At 47.5% G+C, this 12,944-nt stretch overlaps 1 protein-coding gene across 2 annotated transcripts; it reads right to left on the reverse strand.

Moving 5' to 3' along the window:
- Positions 1-1,314: 1,314 nt before the first annotated feature.
- On the reverse strand, positions 1,315-12,684 carry LOC146519360 (uncharacterized). 2 transcript variants are annotated; one of them, XM_085156531.1, is made up of 5 exons: positions 11,374-12,684; positions 8,562-8,858; positions 8,064-8,423; positions 6,503-6,720; positions 1,315-6,415 (listed from the first exon to the last, which is right to left on the reverse strand). In XM_085156531.1, exons 1-5 carry the CDS (start codon positions 11,615-11,617, stop codon positions 6,176-6,178), a joined length of 1,359 nt encoding a protein of 452 aa, XP_085012657.1. In that variant the 5' UTR covers positions 11,618-12,684; the 3' UTR covers positions 1,315-6,175. The 2 variants fall into 2 exon arrangements, with proteins under 2 accessions (XP_085012657.1, XP_085012656.1); XM_085156530.1 differs by having other exon boundaries at positions 11,245-12,684.
- Between the last annotated feature and the right edge of the window lie 260 nt (positions 12,685-12,944).

Raw genomic sequence — 12,944 nt, forward strand, 5'->3', positions numbered from 1 at the left:
CAGCACGCGCCCGCTGAGCCGGGTCAAGGCGGTCAAGTGCAGTCGAGTGACGTCAGCACGTGTCCATGGGGTGGGCGTCTTTTTTTTTTTTTTTTATTAAGGCGGGTATCAGCTGCTAAAACCGGGGCCAGCTAGCTGAACAAAAGCAGGTGGGCGTCTTTGAAAATATCTTTCAAATAAAATACTTTTTTTCCTGCAAAAAATATCAAAAATAAGTGCGCGCCATCTGTCCTGCTACCAGTTCAGAATTTTACAGAAACAAGTTCAGGGTGTATGAAACAGCTGACATTCGCATAGTTGCCAGTAGGTGTATGTAAAACCTGAAATTTATTCAAAGCCTTTTGAAATCAGATGACTCTTTCTGATACACCCTGTATTAATGCAGAACTGTTTTTTTTATTGTTAATGTTGATCACAGTCACACAGATTGGCTGTCCTTATATGGTCATCTTAAGAGACCCTACCCACCTACTGTTTAAACCTGCCAATCAGGTGAATACTGGCTGAGGAAGGAGGGGGGGGCAAGGTGTTTGTTTCAGGGCAAAGTGAAAGTGAGTGTGGTTTGATTCCACAGACCCAAATCCCCTTCGGGGAAGGGGGGGGGGGGTGTCCCTTATAATCAAACAGGTGGACCTTCCCACTGTGGCGCCCCCTTGTGACAAGGCGAAGCAGCTTATAGGAGCTTCATGTCAAAGTTTGGTATTTTTAGCCTTTATGAACATTTTGTATTTGAGTCTAAATTTGGAAACACCTCATACATACGTGGACTACGAATATTTCAAGACAGCATTTATGTCTCTGAGGGTTTTTTTTTTTTATCTGTTTAAACAGCATTTTGTTTAAATGTTGAAGCAACCAGGTCAAGTTGCTGAACATTTGTGAAATAACATTAACATCCTAGGACCTGGTGTCCACATATGTGGACATCACATTTTGGGTTATTTAGACCAAAATACTCAATTTTGCTCTACAGGGGCCTGATATCCACTTACGAGGACATTATGCTGCTGCTGTTCTATCAAAATTTTAAACAAATATCCTCATATGTGGCTCTCATTTTTCTTAAAGACAAAAATAAGGAAGAAAAATCTGGTAATTCTTTGTTTTTACATTCATCGGGCCCCAATCAGCCCAAATATCAAAGAGAAATCAAAAATGCTGCCGTGGAAGAGTTCGGGTCTTAGGAGGTTAAAGAACAGTCAGCGTCCCAGCCGGTAGTTATGAACATTTATTTGTTTCCTTTGAATGTTAACACTACAAAGTACCCATTCTGCTCGACTAAAACAGGCAATACATTTCTTTTTTTTTTTAAAAAAAAACCAGCCACCGTAGCCTTCATCATCATCATCATCATGGCAGACCGTGTAAGTTGGTGTTTAATGACATTCAGCCCATGCAGCGCTGATAAAACCAGGCACAAAGTAAACAACCAACACATCAGAGTCTGATAACTCACTCAGAACTGACACTGGTCACACAAGGTCAAAGGTCACATCAAGTCTGACTTTTAAAAATAAAAATCCTGAATCAATCTACCATTTGGCTGATGTCCATTAAAAAAACAATAAAATAAAATTAAAAAACAGGGAACATTTTATAAAAAGTATTGCATCACATCCAAAAAAATGAGATGAACTGTTCTTTGACATACAGCGTTCATCAAGGTTAAACAGGAAGTAGAAATCCATATTTAAAGTTTAAAACAAACCCACCCCCGAAACAAGTTCCCCCCTGTCTTCACAAAGAGCCCGACTTACAGGAAAACCTCCAACTGGAAATATTAACATGAAAAAAACAAACCCGTTCGCCCCTCATTCACACGTCTGTTCCCTGAGGAACTCGCCAACTTTTAAGGATTTTTATTAGTTTGTCACACCCAAAGTTTTAACTACAAAGGACTGAAGTACGAGTACCACACAACCACTTTTCACTGCTAACCAAAAAGAAAAAAAAAGAGCTCTGCGATGAGATTGCACGAATGTTTCAGTACTAGAAATGATACGACGACGCGTTACAGCCACGGACCTCTTCTGGAAGAGAAATGCATCTGGTCAGCTACAAACACAATAAATGAATAAAGACCACCAGCAGGGAAATGTTACTCATTAATTATAACTTAGAGATCAGGGTTTCACTCAATTATCACCGTCTGGAAAGAGTTCGCATTTTGCGTTGAGATTAGATCAGATTTACTGGAGCTCCAACATGGGCGTCAAACAGCACATAAACAAATGATGACAGTAGTATCACGCATTTATGTTGATATCCAGGTTTTTAAACAAAGTTACGCCACTCCTCTTCAAAGTTATTTCTAATATCATGTTTGTTTCTAGGCAGATGCATTCCTCTGTGTAAACAAGGACAGGAGGAGTTGTCATTGGTTAAACAGGTCACATGATATCTCCGACGATCAGTGGTCCGACTCTTCAGGGCAGCATTAAAGTCAAACGGACGAAGCTTGTTCCTACACACTGTACATAAAAGATGGACATAAGGCTGTTCTCTGGTGTCCAGCAGGAGGCGGCTCCTCTGGTCCGAATGGGAAAATGAGCATCCTGCTCAGCTGATCTGAGCTCAGTAAACCCTGTTCTGATGTGTTTATGGTTCAGGTCTGAGTGAAGAAAACACGAAGTTTATTTTGGAGATTTTGGTCCCATCAGTCACGGAGGGGCAGGAAGTACGGAATCACGTCTGCTTTCTGAAAGCTGAGACGGTAAAATCCGTCAGCTCAACTCAGCTCAATGCACTGACCACTGTTTATGCCCATCTTTTACATACAGTCTATTTATGGCCTGTGATGGCAGCTGTGTGACATAAAGAAAAAAAGGCCTGACGTCATCATAAACCTGTGATCTCTCATTCAGGTCATCTCCTCTGGCACCTCCGCCCAGGTTTCTGTCCCGTTATGCCGAGTGAAGCTGCTTCAGGCTTCAACTCTCAGGAAGTAAAATCTGACGAATGGAGCGATCCGGCCGACCGATGGGAAAAATACAGTCTGGACTTTAGGTTCTGGGTTCGGTTAATTCTGTCAGCACAAGCAGCCACACGAGGTTTTCAAAAGTCCAACAAGTTCTCCGTTTTTACTGAAATGTAGAAATTTGAACAAAGCAGTTTTGTGGCTTTATTCATGTATGCACAGTTTAGAGGTCCAGAACCCTAAAATCATATTAAATAAAATAATAACGGTGCAAATTTAGTGCTTCACACATCTGAAGTAAAAGGAGAGCTCTGGGCTTCTGTCAGGAAGGCCACGGAGACCCCGAGGATTCACGGAGCAGCTGAAGAAAGCTTTTACGTCCTGATTTATCCGCCGCCCGGTGTTTGGTTTCCTCATCTGTCTACAGCTTTAACCAAAGAAACGCCCCACAGCCACGTCAGGAGTGACAATGTTGGAGTCTGTCCACCAGAGGGCGCTCTGCCACTTTCCTATTGGCCAACACAGTTGATGGAAAGGCTGCTGCAGCGAAGGATGCTGGGATGGGGCGAGCTGGTTAATCCGTCAGCTGAAGAACAGGAGAGAGCGAGGGGCGGCTGCAGGAGGCACACAAGGAGGGAGCCTTACAGAGAGATCGGCCAAATTGAGCTCATTCGGATTTTTCTGAACTTTAACGGACGTCCGATCCTTCTGCCGCCGGTGCGTAAAAACCACAAAAGCGAGCTTTTCTTATCACCTGATTTTGTACACACGGAGCATCCTGACAGGAAATTAAACTTCTGTTTGACAATAAAAAGAATTTCATTTTTACTGTGTTTACACGTTTATATTCTTCACTAATGTAAACAGTTATTTACTTAAACTCAACTTAATATAAAAAAAAACCAAAACAACATTTTTTGTCAGATTTTGGATTCCGTATAAACCAAACCTTCAAAGAATAAAGACATAAAAAACAAAGAAACATCTCATGTCGAGTGGTTTATGTCAGACCAGGCCTGTGGAAAAACTAAAATCTGCTCGTTGATCAGGTGAGATTTCGCCGCTGCGCTTCAGCTGAGGTAATGAGGTCTCATGGAAACAGGAAGTCAAAGAAACACCTGAAAAATGAGGTACGAGAACGAGACGAAGCGGTCGGTGAAGCAGAGACAGGACAGTAAAAAAAAGTTCTGGATCCTCCAACGGTCAGACGGCCCGGCTCGCAGACGGTTTCATTTTGTGCATTTCTGGTCCTTGTTCAAATCGAACCACGGCGCTCTGCAGAGCTCGCCGTCGTATTGCTTCGGAGTTGAAAAAAAGGTTCACACATTTACACAGCGTGAAACAACGGATTCTGTGATTGTTCGTGCTGACGTTTCTCAGAGATAAAAACTCTCAGGATGAATAACTTCCTGTCACCTGATCCTTCCTCCCTCCATCCTCTTCCTCCAGCAAAACATGAAAACGACACGCAGAGTAAATCTTTAGATTTTCTTATTCAGAGTTTGACTTGGCGAACACTAAAAGACTTAAAACAGATGTTTACGTTGCATTTAACTCTTTGACAGAGTGAAAAATTTGATATAAATAATGAAAAATGTAAGAATGAAAATGTTAAAGCAAAAAAATTTAATTCAGGGGAAAAAAAATGCCACTCAAACTGAAACCCAATGTTATGTTTTTTGGTAGGAATGGGCTTCCGTAGGACACAGCAGACTTACCAAAGATAAATCTCAGAATCATTTCCAGCTGATGAGCTACGGAAGCCCAGTTGTGCAAGAAAAGTGAAGATTTTGCCTTTATAAAATCAAAATGTTTCACAGCCTACGAAATCCTGAATTAATGAAGAATAAGTCAAAGTTTCGATCTCATAATCCAGCCTTCGTGATAAAAACTGACGGCTGCAGTTCCTCTGACGCCCATCAGAGGCAGCAGTGAGCCAGCCCCCCTAGACTCCCATGTTAAAATAAACACGCTGGTCTCTGTGGATCATTTCCTCCTTTGTAGAACCTGTACGGGGCAGAATGTTTTCACAACTCACCTGTTTAAAGGTTGCATTATTAGGGGCGTGGCCTCAGATAGGTGGATGGTGACACAGGCGGCTGTAGCTGCTAGCTTCACCTCACCCCATAATATGACTGCTGTGTCAGCTGGTTTAACCAGTCTGAGGGTAAAACGCTAACGCTGAGGTGACTCGTAGCTCCATGGAGTTAAATCATGTCTGAACAACAAAATCTGAGAAAACAAAGAAATTCTGTGTGACACATTTTGTGTTGGTGAGATGGAAGGAGGAAGGAGCTCACCGCTGAGCTCCACATGGAACTGAAGACACCTCCGATAGACAGGAAGTTGTTCCTTCCCTGTTTGTTTCCGTCCTCGGAGTTGATCGAGGAACGCTGATAAAACCGCAGACGTGGACTCGACGATAATCCAAAGAGAAACCTAAAAAAGGGCACTTCAAAACCAAACGAGTAGAAAACGTGTGCACGCCGCACGGACACAAACCAGCAGGCAGCGAGCAAAGAAGCAAAAACCAAGCCTACAATTTACAGGAGGAGGATGTGTGCGTGTTTTCCCTCAGTTACCCCTGACCTTTGACCTCCTCCGCCTCAAAGGTTTCTGCACTGGTTCAGATTCACGCTGTCGTGACGCTTTGACCTCCAAAAAACGTTTCCAGGTTCTCAAATGTGCGAATTGGCCTCCGTACAAACCCAAAGACATGCAGACTTTACACCGATCGGCCTCCTGAATTTGAGGCTTTAATTTTGAAATTCTTCTAATAAACTTCAAATAAATGTCAGATTTTTCCTCACTCGTCTTCCTGTTGTTCGACGAAATGTTAATAAACGTGACGATTTTAGATTTCTTTCTGTTTTGAGCTGAAATTTCAGAAAAATTATGAATTAAAAAAATAATCTGAAAATAACCGAATTTCAGGCGCAGCGACTGTTTTGTTTTGTCTGAAGTTTTTCTGGTTAAGAAATAAAAAAGAGAAAACTTTCAGGAATTTTAAATATTTGAAGAAACAAACAAAGTTAGAAAAAAAACTTTGGCAGAACGTTTTCGTTCTAACGTTTTCGTTCCCGTTTCCTGTCGCTGAGCTGGATCGTTCAGAACCCGGGATCCCGCTCCGGGGTACCAATGAGAGCAGGCCGCTCTGATTCGAGGTCAGTTTTGCAGTTACTTCCTGTGGCCTGTGAAAGCGTCTGTAACAGAAGAAAACGTCCTGCTGCGCTCGCCTGCGTACCGTCTGGTCCCAGATCAGGATTGGTCGCTGTGATGCTGAGTCCGGATGTGGCTGTGGAGACGCGTTGCCGAGGAGAACCTTTTGCCGCAGTCGGCGCAGCGGAGTGGCGAGGCAGCTCCGGCGGGCGGCGACGAAGGCGACGATGTGGCGGCGTTTCCGGCGCTGTGAGTCTGGCGGTGAGCCTTCAGGAGGGATATCCGGCTGAACCTGCGGCCGCACTCCTCGCACTCAGACCAAACCCGCCGCCGCTTCCGCTGAAAGACAGGAAGAGATGTCAGCTCGCCATCTAAACATTAAAAATCAACCTTTGTCTGCTTCCTGCCTTCTTGTGCGCTCCTCACCTTCATCCCTTTATCCTCCTCGTCTTCCTCCTCTCCCTCCTCCTCCTCCTCCTCTCTGCCGGTCTGAGCAAGCGGCTCGACGGCGTCTTGCGGCCTGATGGAGCCGTCAAACGCCAGACACCCGAGCGTCTCCTTGGCGGTGGCTTCCTCATCGTCATCAAGCAGCTGGGAGGGGAGCGTGAGGAGGCGATGAAGCATGGAGGCTGAGGACCGTTGACCTGAAGGAGGGAGCGAGGTCAAAGGTCACGGTTTCAGATTCTCTCAATAAAAACATCATCAGATATTTTTACAAACACTTGAAGTTTTCTGACTTTTTATTCATGAAACTAAAAATCATGCATCCCGTTTCTCCCACTTCTCCTTATCAGGGTCATGGGGGGTGGAGCCTATCACGGCTGTGACAGGGGGAGAGGCGGGGCACACCTGGACAGGTCGCACCCAAAACTAAAACGCAGCCAATATTCATACATATAAATGATCATTAACCCTTTAAAACCGGTCAGAGCAGCACGCTCCGTTTTACATAACTATTTTTAAATCCCGGTAGCTCTGCAACCACGTGAGCTAGCGCAATAATTGTTTTTGCATATGAAACCGGAGGAGTTGTACTTACATCTTCTGCCATCAGCTTGTCCTCGGTCACAGTTTCCTTCCACATAAAGCTTTGCAAAAACTGCATAAAAAGCACTTGCAGCAACAAAAACATAATATTCCAGAAACACGCTTTGCCGATCCGATCAGCTGTTTGTAACACTTCCTACATTGGAATAGACATCAGCGCGAACTATCGCATGTCCTCCATGACCTGCCCAAAACCGGAAGTGACGTCATTTTGCAGAAATGTAGTTTTTTACCATCAAGGCCTCATGAGCCTATACTGGTGTTTTTAAAAGTTACGTTTGACTTTATGACTTTCTGTGTGGTTTCTGGGATGCTTAGGACTCATATTGCACTGCTGGAAATAGTTTATTTTGATGCAGATGCTGCTTTTTTGCAAATTTGCATTATAATATTTATTTTCGTTTTTCCTGCAGTGTATAAAAATTGGCGTATTTCAAAAATAAAACTATGAAGACACTCAAAATAAATTTCCTGTGGTGGGAAACTATTTTGTGCAACTTTTTTGTATTTACAGTTTTGAGGGATAAGCTTCTTAAATTTCTCTAACTAGAAATATATGTTAAAAAAACAAAAACGATTTTCAATTTTTTTGTAGTTTATTGCACTTTTTTGCAATTTATGTAATTACTATGCACTTAATGCAGACATATTATTAAAATCTGGGCTGTAATGGTTGTATTGATGTATAGCAACTTGAAATGCTCCCAAAAATGGCTCCACAGCATGTAAACATATAATATAAGCTCTGGCGGACTTGGTTCTGTGGTCGGTCTTAAAGGGTTAATGTTGCTCTTTGTTACAGGATCCAGTTGTTTCCATTCACGCTGCTTTAAGGAGCATAAACATCTATCACGCTATATTTCCTTCTTATTTAATCAACATAAACCTGTTCATGTTACACATTTCCTGAAGCACTGAGGATAAACTGCAGGTGCCTCACATGTGGGGCTGAGGGGGGGTCCGGGTGGAGGTCCGGGTGGAGGTCTGACAGCGGCGGCGGCGCTTATCAGACTGCCTGCAGCTTCATCTTCATCAGGAGAAAACACCTCCATGTCCTCCAAAGGAGTCCAGCGGGGGTCCTGCTGTGGGGAGGAGGGGGAGGGCTCCAGGGTCACTGCCGGGGTGGGGGCGGGGACAATATGAGTCACACTCTCTCCTAACCCCCGCCCACTTCCTCCTCCTCCACCCCCGCCAACCTCTTTGACGTTCCAGACGTCGCTGCACCACTTCTGACCGAAGACTTTGTCCAGGATGGGAACCCAGTCCTGAGAGACAGACAGGACGGGGGGGCGCTCCGGGACTGGGGGGGAGAGGGGGAGGAAGAAGGTTAGCTTCAGCTACAATAACAGTCACGCCACACACCTGATCTGACTCACCTGTCACCTGTGACAGCCAATCACAACCAGCGCCGGTCAGAGTACGACAGCTGATCACTCACCGTGTGTCTGCGGCGTCTCTTTGGGCGCAGTGACCACAGCGACCTCCTCACGGGCGTCCTCTGAGCCGCTCGGGGACACAGAGTCGTTCTCCGAGCCCCTCCTCCCCCTCCCGCCGCCTTTCCCTTTGTCCCCGCCTCCTCGCTCGGCGCCCTTTCCCAGCCTCTTCTCCAGCAGCTGCTGCTCTCGCTCCATCTTGGTGATCTCCAGCAGCAGGTCGTCGAATGACGCCTCCACGATCTTCGTCAGCTCGCGCACGGCGAAGTCCAGGACCTGCTCCATGACGGACTTCAGCTGGTCTGTGGAACAGAGATGGGGGCGGGGCTAATTATTGGAGAGCCTGGCTGTGAAATCACAGGTTGCAGCGCCCAGCAGGGCGGAGCTTCACACAACTAAACAACTATTTTCTTTGATTGATCGATCGATTGATTGGCTGATTCTGTCACAGTGACGACTCATTAAAGCTGCTGCAGACGAGCAGACGACGTGGATTCGTGGATACTTCAGTGACACTCTGTGAAACTCAGACTTTCACCAGCTGTCAAACATCGTCTGACCGTCAAAGCTCTATCCACACACAGCAGTGTGACCTTTGACCTGTGGGGTGTGTATGAGGACGTTAGGAAGTGAACTGATGCTTTCTGACGCCGCCATCGCTGATATCCTGAACTCTGGCGGTGCATGACGGTGACCTGGTAATCTCGGCGTGGGGGGTGGGGCTCAGCAGCGTGTTTGCGTGCTGCAGTCGACAGATGTGTGCATGCATGCGAGAGAGCGTCTTTTATCTCCTGCTCACATGTCCCTGCATGTGGACGCCGCTGCAGTGCAGAGAGAGAGAGTGTGTGGCGTGAAGACCTCAGCACAGCGGGCGCTCATCGTGGGGTTACTCCGATTCAAATCATTTCCTGTGGGAATTTCAGGATAAAGTGGAGTCCCTCACACTCCTGACGTCTTTGCCGCTCGTGTGATAAATTAAATGTTTCTCATCCTTAAACGCGGCAGCTGCTGAACGGCGAGCGGACGTTTGCTCGTCAGACATTTTTCCAACCTGCTGTGCAGTGACATCATTCATGTAAACATCTGGAAAAAGTCACGTTACTGAATCAAAGCGCTCACAGTTTAAAACCTGCAAACACGACGTGAGCAGAGCTCTGTGGGTCTGTCTGAGCGAGCGTTCAGGAGAACCCTGACTGTAATGGCGAGTAAGGCGAGCACACAGTGCGGGGGTGGGTTCAGTTTACACGAGTCCACTCGGGTCCAACTTCGGCGTCACGGTGAATCTTCCACAGAGAAACACTGACCGGGGAGCATTTCAGAGCAGCGTGACAGTTACGAGTTTAACCTCAGAGTGAACCAACTCGGACTCGGTCAGAGCGCAGGGCGCCACCAGACAACGTGCCGACACATTCAGCCTGAAACGAGCACGTAGGCGTGAGGCGCCAGTCTGTAACGACCTCCTGACTCCAGCCGAGCCGCTTCCTGCAGGGTGATCATGACCCGACAGGACGGGCACCTGTGCGGTCACTGCGGTACTGAGATCGTCCCACCGGCCGAATCAGCTTCGTGCTGTGAAGTCTTTTCTCCGGCAGGCTCCTCCCACCTCCACAAATGAGGAACGCCACACTTGCGGACACCCGTGGCCCGGAGCGGTCGTGCTCCGGCTGATGAATCTGACCCGACATCCATGAAACGTCACTGCGTCAGGTTGATAGTCAGCCTGTCCTCCTCGCTTTCTCCTGCGGTCTCCTGCATGCCCCCCTCCTCCTCACCAGCCCCCTCCTTTCCTGCGGGGAGGGGGTGGCTTGTTTTACGATCCTCGGGCTGCACGCCTCGCTTCTTATTTTCAGCCCTGCAGCGTTCGCACTCGAGTTCCTCGACGTCTCTGACGTGACGCTCAGACGGGCGATTACACGCAAACGAGGCCGCTGAGTTCACGTTTCTCTGCAGGGTCACGGCGTCCAGCTTCACCTGTATCAGACACATTAGAACCAATTGAAATGCTCCCCCAGCACCCCGAGTGTTCTCGTCCAATCACCTGCAGGCGTCACCTTTTTTCATCGAAAAGATGACATCACACCTGCACGAGATAACTCCAAACGCCACAGCCAGCTGCTCTCAGACTGGTCGCAGTGTTTCCATGGAAACCAGTTCGAGCCCGTGAAATATACGTCAAATCCAGCGAGCTTCCACAATGTCACGAAAAACACTAAAACACGTGGACTCGTTCACAAATCATCACGTAACTCGTGTCCACTGAGCACTGCAGGATCAGGGCTCAGCGGGGCTCAGGTGTCCCACCACCCGGTGTTTTACGGTTTCCTGTTGAAGGCTGACGTGTTTTATTTGTTACAATCGAAAAAAAGGATCAACTCAAACGTCCAGGTGAGTTCAAAGTAAGTCGGCCTGGAAGGACGCAGAGGAGCGTCGGACACGTCGTTTGTCGTCCACCGGAGACCGAACACCGCGTCGGACGACGTTATTGTTTGGAAGCTGATTGTTCACTCATGGATGACGTCATAATTACGTTGAATTTGTCAGGACTAAAGTGAAACAGTGTGGAGCACGAGGGCTGCTCACAGCGCCTCCTGCTGGCCAGCGGCCGTATTTGTTTGTTTGTTTTTGGAAAACGGGATTAATAGGAAGTGAAACGTGTGTGTGTGTGTGTGTTGTGTAACGGGTGCCTACCCACGACTCGTCCTCTCTGCTCCAGGCGGCGTGTGTCGGTGGGCACGCCAGGCCCCGTGCCCTGTCCCCCGGGCTGCTGCTCGGGTTTCGCCCGCCCGCTATCCGCCCTCTCCCCGGCTTTGTTCTTACCAGCCACCGGGGAGCCTCCTCCTCCTCCGTCGTCTGAAGCGGAGGCTCGGCCCCGTTTCTCCCGCGCCTGGAGCTGGAGCCCGAGCCGGCGGTTTTCCTGCTCCTTCACGGCCGTCTCCAGCAGGAGGCCGTTCAGGCTGGAGCCCACCGTCTTGCTTATTTCCTGGACAGCGAGCTGAACGACCTGCTCGAGCACGGACTCCAGCTGGCCCTGGAAGAACGACATATACACGGCCCCGTTCATGTTTGCGCGCCCTGCGGTGAGAGGGCTCTCTCATTCTTCTGTGCCCGAGCCCCCAGCCCACCGCCTGCCCGAGTTCCCGACGGAAATCTGGGTTAAAATCGGCGGCGGGTCGCGGAGCTTCTCCAGCGGCTCTTCGGCGCTGCTGTGCGGCTGCTGCTGCTCTGTGAGTCGCGCGTGTTCAGCCGCTCCGGAGGAGGCCGGAAAGACCCGAGTAGAGGCGCAGCAGCATTTTCCCGCCCACATGTCTTGGCCCACACTCGCGCCCTTGCAGTCAGTCACGCCATTTTGGCTGTGAGAAAATAACATCAGTCATTCCCAAACATCAGACTGCAGCTGACCCGGGACCAGCCTCAGCATCTGCTGCAGCTGCTCATAGATGTGTCCCAGCACACAAAAGCACCATTATTAATTAATGTGAATCCTAAACTCTGTGACCTTATGCATTTAGTGGAGCCGCAGCACGCACTGTATATAAAAGATGGCCACAGGCTACTGTTGCTGGTGAGCTCCGTCCTTTGAAGCCTCGCCTCCATCCAGTGTTGCCAACTTAGCGACTTTGTTGCTATATTTAGCGAGTTTTCAGACGTGAAAGCGCATATCGCTTTTACTCTCAACAAGCAGCGGGTGCTGTAACGCAGGCAGTTCTTCTTTTACTCTTTTACTATTAAGCTGTTTTGTGGATCACAAGGTTTAAAACTACTTATAAACACACACACACAGTAACTCCACCAGAGTGCCTATTTCGGGTCACTTTTGCCGGTCCAAGCCCGGGTAAAGGAGCAGGGTTGGAATTGTGACATAAAAAAAAAACAATAATTGCTAAAAGAAATTTAATTTGTAGTTCTAAATAAACTCTAAATGCATTTAGGACGTTTTTTACTCACTTTATGTCTCTTTCACGATGTTATTTCTCTCTCCAACAACATAGATTACAATTACATTAGCATGACCAATTATGCAAATTAGGTGATGACGTCATTTAGTGACTTCTAGCGACTTTTAGGACAGCCAATAGCGATTTTCCTTACTGGGGAGTTGGCAACACTGCCTCCGTCACCGAGATGGATCTTGGAGCCGGAAGTGAGGGTGGAGTTATCAACTTATGCTAGCATGCTAGGTGTGCAAGCTGCCTGATCCACAGGGAGCATCACACAGACATATGCTAATTAATGCTAGCATCCCAATGTTATACAAAGGTGGATTCAGGCTTCTGTATTTCTGGTCTTCTCTCGCTGATTTAGAAGCGATATCAGATGATGGAAAAATAAAAGGATAGGACTTCCTCTGCTCCTGGGTCCTCGCTCTCTGGTTTCTCAGGTCAAACATA

Source organism: Neolamprologus multifasciatus, chromosome 4 (assembly GCF_963576455.1).
Source record: "Neolamprologus multifasciatus chromosome 4, fNeoMul1.2, whole genome shotgun sequence".
Taxonomy (NCBI): domain Eukaryota; kingdom Metazoa; phylum Chordata; class Actinopteri; order Cichliformes; family Cichlidae; genus Neolamprologus; species Neolamprologus multifasciatus.